Source organism: Sporothrix schenckii (genome assembly GCF_000961545.1).
Source record: "Sporothrix schenckii 1099-18 chromosome Unknown Cont49, whole genome shotgun sequence".
Classification (NCBI taxonomy): Eukaryota; Fungi; Ascomycota; class Sordariomycetes; order Ophiostomatales; family Ophiostomataceae; genus Sporothrix; species Sporothrix schenckii.
The window spans coordinates 1,171,216-1,184,769 of NW_015971150.1; the positions used below are offsets into that span (position 1 = coordinate 1,171,216).

Here is a 13,554-nt window from a genome sequence, read left to right on the forward strand (position 1 = left end):
ATAATAAATACCGGGATATATTAACCCTTTACGTTCACTTTTTAAATTACCGTAACTTATTCTGAAATTATTTAATTAAACTATCTTTACTTTTTTATATCGTTTAACGTACGTTACAACTATAAACCCGCGCGTGGATTCAATGACGACTGCTCCGACACCGCTGCGACACGGCCGTGTTGGACTAGGTAGCTCAATCATACCTCGAGTTTATTGGCCCGCATTTGGATCGCGTTTTTATCTGTCAAATATTTATTCCCATCATGTCATCAGTTCTGTCATCATGCCCAAAGATATCCATTCCGCCAGCCAACCCAAGAGGGCCCATAACTAGTCACAGTCCCTGTACGTGAAGCGCATCGGTTACTCTAGAACAAAACCACCTCCGTCGAAGTCACCTTCGTCTTCGTTGCCTTCGTCGTGTACAGGGAAGAAGCTGGACGTCGTTGCTGGCCGTGTGGCTGGCTCATCTTCGTACTCGTAACCCTCGGGCAAGAACCCACCGGCAGTCTCGACATCGTCATGGGGCGCCGCCACGCTATCTAGGTCCACCACGCCCCGGTCGTCGCGGTGGCCAAACACCCGGTCGTCCTCCCGCACTTCGCCATAGTCTTTCCGGATCCGCTCCACGATACGCAGGCCCATCAGCAGCTTGCGCCACAGACTCAGGGCCACGGCACGCTTCTTCTCGTCGGCCTTGCGTGTTCGCTCGGCCTCGTCCTTGACCAGCTCCTCCATCACACGGTCGTGGTGCTCCTCGGCAATCACGACACCCTGGATGACAGGCACAGCCATCCGGTGGCCAAACTCAAAGTCGATGACGGCCTCCGCAAAGTCGATCTGCAGCTTCTTGCACACGCGCATGGCGCCGCGGAAGGGCACGTGCACGGCACCCTTGGGCAACATGTGCTCGGCAAACAGGTCAATGTTGCCGTAGGCATTCTTGGGGATGACACCGTTTTGGATCGGCGGCGGAATAATCCAGTCGGTCTGCTCGTAGCTGTACAGACCCTGCAGGACTTTCTCGCCCGACGCAGCCTCGGCCTCGGCAATCTCGCGGCGGCGGTTGATGGTGGCGGCGCGGTAGGGTACGCGTTTCAGCGGCCTCTGGCCGTCAACGGGCGCACGCCCTTGTTTGTGCCATGTTTCGGCGCTCTTGACTTGCACGACATCCTTGCGCAGGTACACGTTTTCAGCACCACCGGCGTCGGCAGTATCGTCGTCGTCGTCGTCATCACCATCGAGGTCTGCGTCGTCGTTTTTGCTCTTCTTTTTCTTTGCAGCGCCTTTGCCTTTCTTGCCATTGCGAAACACCTTGACTGGCACAGCGTCCGCCACCAGCGCTTCTTCGCGTTTGAGGTGCCGCTCTAGAACAAACGTTTTAGACTGCTTGTAGTACTGTAGCGTCTCTTCGCCTTCCTTGACCTCTTTCTTCTCCGCCGCTGCGGGCCGCAGGTCCGTGCTATCCTCGGCGTCGTCCACCTCGGTAAGAGGATACTTTGCACTCTGGCCTCGCACATAACCACGCATCACCGACTGCCGGAACCAGTCCAGCATGTCGTAGCGCCGGATCTTGCCGTGCTTGTTGTAGACAGGTATCTTCTCCACGGGGAAGCGCACGCCGCGGGTGCGGCCTGGCAGCATCTGCCGCCGTAGGTAGCGGACAGTGACGTCTTTGGCGGTGCCGTCCGCCGAGTAGCCGACGACGTAGCCCATGACCTGCCGCGCCTTGTCGGCCTTGCCACCGCGGGGTTCGAGGGATTCAATCAGCTCACGGCTTGTGGCGACAATATGCTTGACGAGAGCGTCAACAGGTATGTATTTCTGCGTCACGGGGCTCAGCACCTCCGTCCAGTAGATGGGAAAATGCAGGTCCTTGTCAAATGCAGGCTTAGGAGCAGCGGGCTTGGTAGGCGTCGTCTTCGCGTCGGGAACAAACACGACTGACTCGTTGTCGCTGTTCACCTCGGCCATCTCGAGATCAGAGTCGTCGTCAATCACGATGGGACCATCCTCTTTGGGGTTTACTTTTGTTTTTGGCCGTCTCGGCAGAGCTTTCGGTCTCGGCTTCTTTGGTGTCGGCGTAGCCGGTGTTGATGCTGATGACGTCGTGGCTACTGGCGCCTCCGAGTTCCCATCGACCTTGTCTCCTTCTTCATCCGCATCAGCTTCTTCGAGCTTGGTCCAGCCAAACCCAAGAGGCTGCAGGTTGGCCACCAGCCGCGCTTCCAGTCCCAGCGCCCGCAGTAGCGCTGTGAAGAGTTGTGCGCCAACATCACGACTTCCCTCTAGACTGGCAGCATGGTTTCGAAAGGCGGCACGATTTCGTATTCGCTCACCGAATCGGAGAGAATTGTTGCCCGCAGTGTCTTTGGCAGCTTTGAGGAAGTCATCGAGACGTTCCAGAGTCAAGTAGCCTTTTTTGCGCAGGCCAGGTGCAGTGATGCGGAACTTCTGGCGCCACCAGTATGATAGGGCACGGAGCAGGCGGAAGAGCGGATCACCATGGCTCATATCAACCGCGCCGGGTTCCAGCCGCGCCGCTGCGCCGCTCCACTCTCGAGAAGCCGCGCGTGCGCCCTTTCCGCTGTTCCCTTTGCCTTTGCCGACCGTATTGCCCTTGCCCTTGGTCTTGCTGTCACTGTCCGGCACGACCAGCCCCGACTTGAGCCGCCATCGATCGACCTCGTCCCACAGACGCGGCGGGATATGGGACAACAGCAGCCCCTGCACCTCGGGGTCGCACAGCCAGGCGTTGCGTTTAGCGTTGTGCCAGAGCAACGACTGGACATGAACACAGTGGGTGGCGCTGCGCACGAGGCGCTCGATCTTTGTCGGGCCCTTTTTGGCGTCGCCCAGGCCGGTTACCGAGACACGGGTGTCTTCGATGAGGGTCAGCTCGAGGTCGCCCGAGGCTGCGCCGCCGTCGTTACCAGTCTCATCGTGGTCGACGGCCATAGATAGGAACGAGAAGGGTGCTGGCTCGGGCGCAGTGACGTCTTCAAACTCCATGTCCTCATCCTCGTCATCATTGTCGTCGTCGTCATCTGACTTGACGTCCTCCTTCTTGCTCTCCTCAGGCGCCAACGGCACATCTTCAAAATCGGCATCAGACATAGCGGACAGCTCAGAGCTGCTGTCGCTGTCTTCGCTTGCTTCGCCATCGTTCTCAAGGCTCTTCAGGTACTGCAGATCCGAGACGCCATTGGCCGAGGCAGGGGACGATCCAACACCATCGAGGTCGTCAAAGAGGGTCGCTTTTCGAGGGACTGCTTTTGAAGCAGACGGCGATGGACTCGGTCGCTTCGCGGCGGCAGTAGGAGTCGCTGTCTTCCTCCTGGTACTTCGGTTGGCTTTCAATGCCAAGCTATCCTCCTCTGGCTTTTCTTTTTTCACTACCGCTGCTTTCGTCTTCTTCGGCGGCACAGGTGACGGGTGATCACCGCCGCCCGGCCGCTTTCGAGGAGCGCGCGAGGACGACATGGTCAATGTCAACTGGACGCAGTTGCATGCGATGCATTGCGATCAGTGCACAGGCGAGCAAAGGTGTCGTCGGAAACCCTCTTTAGGATTATGTCAGGAAAACGTGGCAAACTGCGAAAGGCGCGGAAGGCGCGAATTGGCAAAGTGACCGCTGTTGCCCTACCATTCTCAAACCGCGACAAGTGCGCCAAATCACGTGTGCCTGGCATTCAAAAATCCACTGTAATTTAGCGTCAATCGGCAACAATGGGCGCTAGTTTCCAGTGACATGTTGGGGTCCGCCACGGTGGAAGAACCGCTAATGACAGACATGCTCAGGCTGCTTCCAGAACCATCCGAACGTCCTTTGTAATTAGAGTGCGTGGCGCCCCTTGTCCCTCCCGGAGGGGAAACGCATGCCCTGAGTCTTGGCGTTTAGTGTCCCGCCACTTCAGCCTCGTGGCCCTCATGCGCAGGTCCCTGACTTTCACCCGACCGCATCTTTACGACCCAGATGACGAATCCGGCATGTGCCTGAACAGACAGCCACCGCGCAGACGAGTCGTCTTCGTACACCTCCTTAGCCTCTCCTATACTCCGCCAATATAAGGGAAGAGCGCGCTGTCGCCTTCTCGCCGCCACATTCCCGTCACCATGTCCGGCTCACAACGACCAAACCAAGGCGCATCGTCTTCTTCCACCGTCTCAACGCCTTCTGCGCCCTCCAGTTCCGAGACCTCCTACGTCAACATGACCGACGTCGACAGCCGCGCGACCGATGTGTCCCTTACGGGCAAGCATTGCCAGTACGAGTACTGTCGGCAGCTCGACTTTCTGCCCTTCTTTTGCCAGTCGTGCCGCAAAACCTTCTGCCTCGACCACCGTACCGAGAGCGCCCACCACTGCGCACATGAGGGTGCCTGGGCCGAGCGCCGGCGAAAGGCGCAGCTGGCCCGGCCCTCGGCGGGTGCCGACCGCACGATGCGCGACCTTGTGTCCCAAAAACCGTGCGCGAGCCCGGCCTGCAAGACGGTCGTAGGCACAAGCCTCGTGCCCGGCGTACACTGCAGCAACTGCAACCGTGATTACTGCTTGAAACACCGACTGCGCGAGGACCACAACTGTGCCAACCTGAAGCCGATTGGCGCGCGACCGTCGGCGGGCGGCTCCACCATGGCGGACTCGGCAGCCAAAGCCAAGTCGGCGCTCGACAAGCTGCGGGCGTGGGGCGCCGCCAAAAAGGAGCAGGCCAACAAGGCGATACCGCGGCCAGCGGCACAACAGTCGGCCGCGGCGCGCATGGCGGCGCTGACCGACCTCAAGAAGACGGCCAAGGGCGACGCTAAGATCCCGGCCGAGAAGCGGCTGTATCTGCACGTTGAGGCAGAGGCGGCGTCGACGCAGGCCAAGCTGCCCAAGGGCAAGTTCTACTACCAGAAAGACTGGGTTGTGGGTCGCGTGCTGGATGCTGCGGCTCGCAACCTGCAGATCGACAACATCAACAACAAAAGCTCCAAGGAAGAGGACAAGCTGCGCATCTTCCATGTGGAGGGCGGCCGGCTGCTCGAGTTCAACGAGCAGGCGGGCAAGGCGCTGGCCAACGGCAACACGATTGTCCTATTGCGCGGCGTTGGGCCACCCCCTGAGCTGATCAACCTCTAAAGGGAGTTTGTGCGTTTCGTGAGAACGCGAGGGCGGCAATTGTGATTCTGGCGAGCGTGGCATGTCCTAGGGCACTGGCGTTGGGCTTTTATTTTTAATTATGTTATGCTTATTATTAGCGGGATTAACATATCTACATAGCATCATTTGAAACTGAGATTTGTACATTCCTATATGACTGTGAAATCGTGCGCACATCTGCAAATCATATACAAAGCGTGCAAAATAAAATGAGTGAAGACTCCCAAGAACGCTGTCCAAAACCATGACCGGTCTGATCCACCCAGCCAAGCTAAACCGAACAAAATCAAACAATTGACTTCTAACCCGCCCTACAGCTCCTTCTCCTTGAGCTTCTTGTTCAGCTGTTTCTCGCGGCCGATCACGGGCGACTCGCCTACGGCCTGCTGGCCGCCAAAGTGGGCGAATGCCTTGTGGAAAACAAACTCGACCGCGTTCTCCACCGGCTTGTCGAAGAGCGTCGGCAGGAACGGCACGACGGCCAGGCCCAGACCAATCGGTGCCCACGTGCGGATCGTCTTGTTCTTCATGTCCTTGAGCGCGCGTCCCGAGTACCGCACGACGCTGTGGATGGTGAAGGCGGGAAGGCCCATGCTGGCAATGCTCTGGAAGATGGTGCGCTGGAGCATGACGACGCGGTAGTCCTCGAGAGGCGTGACGACGCCCGGCTGGAGCGCGGGCGGTGGTGTGGCAGTCGAGCTTTGCGCGCCTGCCTTGACCGTACTCCGCACAAACGGGTCCGACACCTCGTCAACGCCGACAAGGCGCTTCTGCCGCTCTGAAAACTCACGGGTCGGGTTCAGCACGCGCTGGTTGTGCAGGTACGCCTTGTAGCCCTCGTAGCTGACGTCGCCCAGGATGTAGGCCCACGAGATGCCGTAGGCGCCGCGCACGAGCAGCGGGTGGGCGACGGGGCGGAACGACTCGCCAATGTCGGAGGTGTAGGCGACGTAGCGGTGGGCCGAGAGCAGAATGGTGCGCAGCCGCGCGGCGTAGGCGGCGTACCGCACTTTGGAGTCGGTCGACTCGGGCACGCTGTGGAGGTCAGTATCAGGAAATAAGGGACAAGGAGACCGTCACAGACGTACTATCCCGAGACCAGCTCGTCGTAAAAATTGTCTTCCTTGTCCTCTTCGTCGACCATCTTTTGCAGCTTGCGCGGGAGGCTCTTGGGGGCCGGTATATTGTCGGTGTCCGCCGTCGTCGAGCTTCCGGCCACCTTACCGGCCGTCTCCGACGGTTTGTCGGGTCCCTTGCCCCAAAACATTGTGGTTATACAAGAAATGGGGAGTGTGTCGAAAAAGAGAAGGTCTGTTTTACCAGTGTGGGTGGACCGGCACTACCTATGTCGGTCTCGATGGGAGATAGTGTACGAACCGTCCAAAGTACGGCAAAAGACTCGATCGAGGCTGTCGTCATGCAACGGTAGAGGAAGAGGATAAAGTCAGGGCTATCACGTAGGTTCTTGTTCGTGAATCGTCGTCGTCTCTTTGCGAGGACACTTTTGCTGGTACTGGGTTGTGCTCCGCGATTCCCCTCCTAATTGGCGTCACTGACGTATACTCAGCGCCCGCTAATCCGTAGCTGGTGCTTGGGCCACTCTCAGCGCTAGCACTGTAAGATAGCCATCGGGACGCTGGGCCAACTGGTTCATCACACGTGACTTTTCGCTTTAGTGCATGCCCTTTAATCCGATTCTTTCCAGGCCAGCCGCGTTTTCTCGGAGCTTTGCTGCTAGGCCCAGGCACGGCAAAAACACAAGCGTCTTTTTTCTGCGTCTCCTCTTGATCTTTTCTCCCGAGATACTCCTGTACGTCGCTCTCAACACTACCACCACCACCTCCAACACCACCACCGCGCATCACACTCCCCCACCGCAAATATGGTTCAGTCGTACACCATTGCCGGCCGCCAGATCGGCTCCCACTACGTTAGTTGGCCCTGAACTGCAACTCCTTTTTCTACCGACGGCACGAGACTCTGGAAAACGGAAAACGGGCAGCGGAAGACGAGGCGCGAGCACGGCCGCCCGATGTTGACGCCGACCCTCTGCTGTTGCGGCAACATGATGGGGCACTCGACTCGCAGCTCCGCTGTCCCCATTGCGCCCGATGGCTTGCGCTCTGTCGACTTCTAGCGATTGACTCACAGACTAACATCCCATCTCTAGCTGGCCATTGCCACCCTGACCACCCTGTTCGGCGGCATCTATGCTGCCACCCGCGGCAGTGGCCAGAAGACCACGTCGACACCCCCCATCAATGCCTCCTCGTCGGATGAGGCGGACTTTATCAAGTCAGTACACGACAACGGCGATGCATGTTGACGCATTGTTGGCCCCTTGACAGGCTATTTACTAACGCACATACCCCCATACACAGGAAGTTCCTCGAGTCTGCCGACGCTGACGAGAAGAAGAACCAGGCGGCGCACTAAGGGATGCGAGCATGGCGACGATATGAGCATGGCTGACAGGGGGTGGAAAACGACGGTGGGGAGAGAAATCAAAACAGCACTCACTGCATTGCGTTGTTGGAGAATTTTTACCGGTCCGGGACACCACACCGGCCGGCATGTGTACATTTTGTCGGTTTGAAAAGATAAATTGCCCAAAAGAATTGGACGAAATTGTCGAAAGCAGCAGAGCGACGCGAGTGACAATGAAGGCCATTCTCTCCAGCTTGGTCGATTGCCAATGGAGCTTCGAGAGAGCCTCTTGAGGCTCAATGAGCTCTCACAAATGAGCAGCGCAGGAACACAGAGGCACTACGTCGACAACGGCGACACAAGTGTCGCCTGGCGGCATCCTCGACATTATGTTGAAGACGTGTCAATTGTAAAGAGACTGACACGTCAGTTAGTACATTGTACACGACAATTGAGGCAATCGGACGCGGTGCCGTAGTTGACGGCAAGTGCGGCGGCGGCTCCTTCCGATGCTGTGTAGTTTCGGCGTCGGCGTGCTCAGAAACGGGGTCTGGGCGCTAATGGCAAGCGCTACCAGACACATGCCTCTGTCCGGCGTTACGCACGCGAATTAGGCAAGCGCAACCCACCTCTTTCGTATCGGCTGCCGCATCATGGCTATCATGCGCGAATCCTCACATCATCCTCGCTTCGCAACCTGTCCCTGCATCCCGTCGCATTTAACCTTGTTCAACCGTCTTCGCCGACGACAAACAGAAACAGCAGAACCATAAACAAAATCCAACAACAGATTTGAAAATCCCGAAAGCTTCGTCCTTCTCCCTCCCCTCACTCCCCTCTACTGTCCTTGTCCCTCCTCGTCCCTGTCAGTCTTGCGATCCCGGCACTTTGCTGCTCCGACGATACAGCGCATGCTCTGAGACGAACTTTTCTTCACTCTGCCTTTGCTGTGTTTTCTTTCCTTTGTTTTCGTCTCTTCTCATAAGACACATCAGCCTGTTGACCTATCCTGTTGACCTATCCTGTTTGCCTTCGCTTCGCTCCGTGTGGTAGGTATATAACAGCCGCAAGCCGAGCTTTGTATCCCATCTTCACTTACAGCTCAGTTGTTTTGCTCTACTTTTCATTTATTGCACTGTCTGCCCTTCCTCTACCCCTGCCGATTTATCGGCGGAACATAAACATCAAAACGATGGCAACAATAAACAACGACATCAAGGTGAACCGAACGCCGATGCAGGTACACTGCAAACACTCATCCCTTCAACATGGCGGGGGCTCAAACTCACGAATATAACAGGCTGTCAATCGACTGTCTATCGGCCGACAGGAATCTCCATTGTAAGACCGAGGGCTGCTCATTTTCTAATCAACGCAAAGAGTCTAAATCCACAGGACGACACGATCAGTCTTTTCATCATATGCTGACGCTCTGATTTTGCACGCGACAGACTGGGAGAAGGACAACCGAGGCCGGCGTTTGACGGTGTATCGTTCAAAAAATATCACCCCGACTTTGCCACAGTTGTCGGCAAGGATGCACGGCACGCCCTGCTCTTGTCGTCCGCCGAGACCTCCCGCAACGCCTTCTTCCACACGGGATGCGTCCTTGTGCGAGAACCGTCAGCATCAAGTCGTGGCAACAGTGCTGGCAACGGGACCGGAAGTGTCCCGATCGACGACGAGGTCATCTACACCACATCCAACCTGCTCCAGACGTCAAGCAGTTCCCAGTTGCCCGCAATTCTCATTTCTCGCGTGAGCTTGCGTCGCAACAGCGCCGGTGACGTCACGGCGGCTGAATGGACTAAATTGAGGCCCCCTATGGCCATGCCCGCGGGCGCCATTCCGTATCAGACGAAACCAGGTATTGGACGGCCTCGTAGTGGCGTTGGCGGTCGGGGTAGCAGTGGTGTCCTGTACTGTGCACAGGGCAATCCGGGCCCGGGCACCAGCGGCCTTTTTTATATGCCCACCGGCCGGCCTCCCATCAACCTCCTGTCCAACTACTATGGCCGCGACTTCAACTCCGTGTATGACGTTGTGCAGCACCCAGACGACGGCTCGCTTTGGTTTACGGATCCATGCATCGGCTTCGAACAGGACTTCCGCAAACGTCCACAGATGCCGTGCCACGTCTACCGCTTCCATCCAGATACAGGTGACCTGCGTGTCGTTGCCGACGGGCTCAACCGACCGGCCGGCATCTGCTTTGGCCCCGATGCCGCCACCGTCTACGTCACGGACGCCGATGCGCTGTACAACAACGGCGGCGGTAGCATACTCGGCAGCAACAGCGGCGCCGATACGCGGCGGGCCGCCACCATCTATGCATTCGATGTGCTGCGGCGGGGCGGCTCGGACTTTTTGACGAATAAGCGCGTTTTTGCTTATGCTCTTCGAGGCACACCGCTAGGCATCCGGTGTGACGCGGCAGGCAACGTGTATGCCGGATGTGCCGACGGCGTGGAGGTATGGAACGCGGGCGGCGTGCTGCTGGGTGTCATCGAGGTGCCCGCCGGCGTGTCGAGTTTTTGCCTCTCTCACGACGGCGAGATGTTCTTGTGCTCCGAGCAGCAGCTGTGGTGGGTGCATCTGAAGCAGACTATGGAATCGGCGCCTCGCTGGGGTGCAGTCCCCGTACCGATGACGGTCGACCCAGATGACAACTTTATATGATTGCGAGGAACCAGGTCGCCGTTATTTTCTATACAGTTTGAAGCCGTCATACAATGTGTACGAAAAATGTAGGATGCAATACATAAGTAGAAGCTCTAACAATTAAATTACAACGTCTACAGTACCTGTACCCAGACATCAGGACCAAGGCAATCAAAGTGTGTACAGCGGTACCCTCCTCCATTTCTAACTTTCAGGTCACCAATCACAGTCATAAAAGGGCCGACTTGGGATGCCAGCCCGAATATCGAGCACGTCGCACTCGTTCTCGCAGGAGAAGGCACCCAGCACGAGACGGGACGGCCATGCGAACTGAGACTTCACCCACATCCGTCGGCAGTGTGCATAAAAATAGGAGGGGGACGTCCTAGTCATCTCGTCTTATTTAATTTATTATCTTTGTTCTACCTGTTGCATCTACTCGGCACATAACGGTCTGACGAGGTCGATCAGCGCAGTCTACGGCTCGTGTCCGCAACACAGGAGGGTGACAGTGCAGGGAATGGGGGGCAAAAGAAACCCAATCAAGATGATGAACAGTGTCATCTACTGTCAACTAGATACGCTATGGCTTCTCCTAGTTGCAAATACCCAAACATTCAGTGACTAGAATCTGTCCACTGCCGCCGTTGTCAAGAAGATCAGCCATGCACATCAGTTTATGTTAGTTCCTGCAACTATCTCAACAGTTGTTAGCCAAACGATGGCCATTACTCGCTTGCTCGGAGCTCTATAGTTTGCCGATGACCGAGTCTCGGCCAGTTCAAACGGCCACAAGCCGGAAACCTTGGAGGCTACCCGTTCATGATCGTCACTTGAAGGGGCTTTCAAATGCCTTCATCCACTCCATGAAGTTAATGCGTGGACTATCATTTGTGGATTGAACAGTTGTCAGACACAGATGGAGGAAATAAATCGACCGTTTTCACGCGTCGATACAGCGATGTAGCGGAAAACCAAGCGTACTGGACGATGCTATGAACTCTTTTTAACCAGTTGGTACATGTATCGTACTCCAGAATTTTCCAGGTTCAACAACTTTGTTTTTCATCACTCTGTTGCCGCATTGCACCCTGAACGTCCCATCTTCGCAAGTGTGTGACCTTTTGGTGGCCATATATGCCGTGTTTTGGGGATAATACCCGGCTAACGAGAGAACAAATACAGTGTAGTAATTAAAAGAAAGTAGAGAGGGAGCCAACACACTTACCATGTACTTTGAATGTAGATTTGAGTGTACGATAACGGCGCTCCCGTAGACCTATGGATATATCACTCCGATAGTCCGCAAGTAGTCGACCCGGTTTTCATTTGTGGGGGACCTCGTGTCTTGTTGAATCATGACATTCAATAGCAAGCCTTCGGCTCTTAAAATAGGCCTATTTTATTTCCAATTTGTCGTGTCAAAAAGAATACCCGTATAGGTGTGTTTTCTTCGCAGCATAGCAAAAAATGTTGAATTTGTACGCCATGCTGGGCGTATGCGAAAACAACAGCGCCCAATAATTACATACGTCACTCATCCATTGCATGTGCCTTGTTCTGCATCACCTTCTGTCGCCCGTATGTTCGAAACGGTTTGTGAATATTACCTGCCCCTTGTCACTCCATGTGCAACATTCCATCTGGCTTGAGATGAGGTTATCCCGTCCAGTCCAAATTTCACTTTGCATTTCCGACGAAAATCTGCCACCCTGTCTTTTCTTGCACCGGGCAAGAAAAATTACGGGGTCGTCCAAGGGGGGCGGCCGAGGGCGCGTCCATGTTCAAAAAACAGGAGTGTCGTGATTTGGATAGATTAATATTTTGGCAATTAAGCCATAGCTCCCCGATGGTTAGGGTTTTGTCGAATAGGTCACCAAACCAAGCGGAAAGGGTGTGCGGTCCAAAACAGGGTGTGGAATTAGTACACGCTGCTGTTTTGATATGTTGCAGTAAATAAATAAAAGAAAAGAAACACAAGAAATGGAGCTCAGAGATAGAGGATTTGAGCAACGACAAAAGTACGAGCTGCAGCAAAATAACACACCCAGTCAGTAGAGTACGGACTATATAATCCCATAAGAGAAACCGCCAGAGGACAGACGGCAGCCGCATGCAGCTTCTGAAGCATGCGTAACCGACTCGACATGTGGTGTAATATGGTGATACCCTCTCAAAGAAGAAAAGAAAGAAAGAAATATGGGCCTTCTGTCGCACAACAAGACGCAGTCCTGGAAGAACAAAGTACGACAGAATAACAGAACACAAAAGAAGGACAATAGAAGGCGCCTCCTATTTCCTGTTGTCTCTTCGTGCTTTTCCCCTGCGTATTGTGTCTTTCTCGTTGTCCCGTTGTGCTACCGTTTCGTCTCCCCTTGGACCGTGTTCCCCGTGTACGATGCACTCGCCTCCATTGACGCTTTACACCTCTATGGTTTTGCAAGTCGGTATATCCATCTAATTACTGCGTGTCTATATTCCCTACCTACGCTTCCGACCATATTTTCGTTTTTATTTTTTTTCACTCGTCTGGTGTTTGGCCAAGTCTTTTGGCTCCTGGCCGCAATCGTTTTTTGTCGTGAGTGTCGTCTTTATTTCTTTATTTCATTTTTCGAGTTTGAAGTCGCCTTGCTGAGTTTTCATTCACGGCCTCTAGTTTCCTCAAATAATGAAGGAAGGAAGGAAATACCATATTCGGATAGGTAACCGACTTTGCATCCAATGTAACTGCACTGTGCTGTTTTGTATTTTCCCGGGCGGCACGGACGCTAGAAATACAAATCTCACGTCTAAAACCGTCTCTCTTCGCTATATGCGGTATGTTTCGAGTCCAATCCATGAGATACAGCCACACCCTGATACCCGCCGAGAACAATAGCAGGATAGCAGACTTTCCCGGTCGCAAACTCATAACCAAGGCAAAACATGCACAGCCCACTGCACAGTGCCTGTAAACAAAAAAGAAATAAAAGCGTTCGGCAAGCAGAATGGTGCAAGGCTACCCTCAGCGCTCTTCACTTCGTACATGTACGGAGACAAACGGGAACGAGCCAGGGTTCTACTCGGCCACAGTTCTGCCTCTCCAGGGGCCATTTGGCGTGAAACACGGCCTGCGCTGGCCATGAACAGCTGTATATTCGGCCCAGCTTGCCACAACATAGGACAGATAGCAACGGCAATCAAGGAACAAAGCGTCGTCGGTTCGTTGTTGTCCTCAAAGGATAAGCATTAAAAAAAGAAAACACAGAGCAGGGAGCAAGGGGGTATCGTCCATCTATCGACGTCCACTGGCCATGTGCAAGTGGCACAAGCACTCAGCAA

At 54.9% G+C, this 13,554-nt stretch overlaps 6 protein-coding genes across 6 annotated transcripts; 3 read left to right on the forward strand and 3 right to left on the reverse strand.

Moving 5' to 3' along the window:
* Positions 1-363: 363 nt before the first annotated feature.
* On the reverse strand, positions 364-3,483 carry SPSK_04902 (xeroderma pigmentosum group C-complementing protein; the record flags this gene model as incomplete). The annotated part of the gene is made up of 1 exon (XM_016731662.1): positions 364-3,483. One exon carries the CDS (start codon positions 3,481-3,483, stop codon positions 364-366), a length of 3,120 nt encoding a protein of 1,039 aa, XP_016582875.1.
* A 633-nt stretch (positions 3,484-4,116) lies between these two features.
* On the forward strand, positions 4,117-5,124 carry SPSK_05427 (AN1-like Zinc finger family protein; the record flags this gene model as incomplete). The annotated part of the gene is made up of 1 exon (XM_016732174.1): positions 4,117-5,124. The coding sequence occupies one exon, from the start codon at positions 4,117-4,119 to the stop codon at positions 5,122-5,124; it is 1,008 nt and encodes a 335-aa protein (XP_016582876.1).
* Positions 5,125-5,456: 332 nt separating this feature from the next.
* On the reverse strand, positions 5,457-6,412 carry SPSK_05453 (uncharacterized protein; the record flags this gene model as incomplete). The annotated part of the gene is made up of 2 exons (XM_016732199.1): positions 5,457-6,180; positions 6,234-6,412. 2 exons carry the CDS (start codon positions 6,410-6,412, stop codon positions 5,457-5,459), a joined length of 903 nt encoding a protein of 300 aa, XP_016582877.1.
* A 148-nt stretch (positions 6,413-6,560) lies between these two features.
* SPSK_05649 (uncharacterized protein) lies at positions 6,561-7,007 on the reverse strand (the record flags this gene model as incomplete). The annotated part of the gene is made up of 1 exon (XM_016732391.1): positions 6,561-7,007. The coding sequence occupies one exon, from the start codon at positions 7,005-7,007 to the stop codon at positions 6,561-6,563; it is 447 nt and encodes a 148-aa protein (XP_016582878.1).
* A 20-nt stretch (positions 7,008-7,027) lies between these two features.
* On the forward strand, positions 7,028-7,581 carry SPSK_05609 (uncharacterized protein; the record flags this gene model as incomplete). Its single annotated transcript, XM_016732351.1, has 3 exons — positions 7,028-7,075; positions 7,316-7,440; positions 7,527-7,581. The coding sequence occupies 3 exons, from the start codon at positions 7,028-7,030 to the stop codon at positions 7,579-7,581; spliced, it is 228 nt and encodes a 75-aa protein (XP_016582879.1).
* A 1,183-nt stretch (positions 7,582-8,764) lies between these two features.
* SPSK_05251 (gluconolactonase) lies at positions 8,765-10,251 on the forward strand (the record flags this gene model as incomplete). Its single annotated transcript, XM_016732001.1, has 3 exons — positions 8,765-8,812; positions 8,873-8,913; positions 9,024-10,251. The coding sequence occupies 3 exons, from the start codon at positions 8,765-8,767 to the stop codon at positions 10,249-10,251; spliced, it is 1,317 nt and encodes a 438-aa protein (XP_016582880.1).
* Between the last annotated feature and the right edge of the window lie 3,303 nt (positions 10,252-13,554).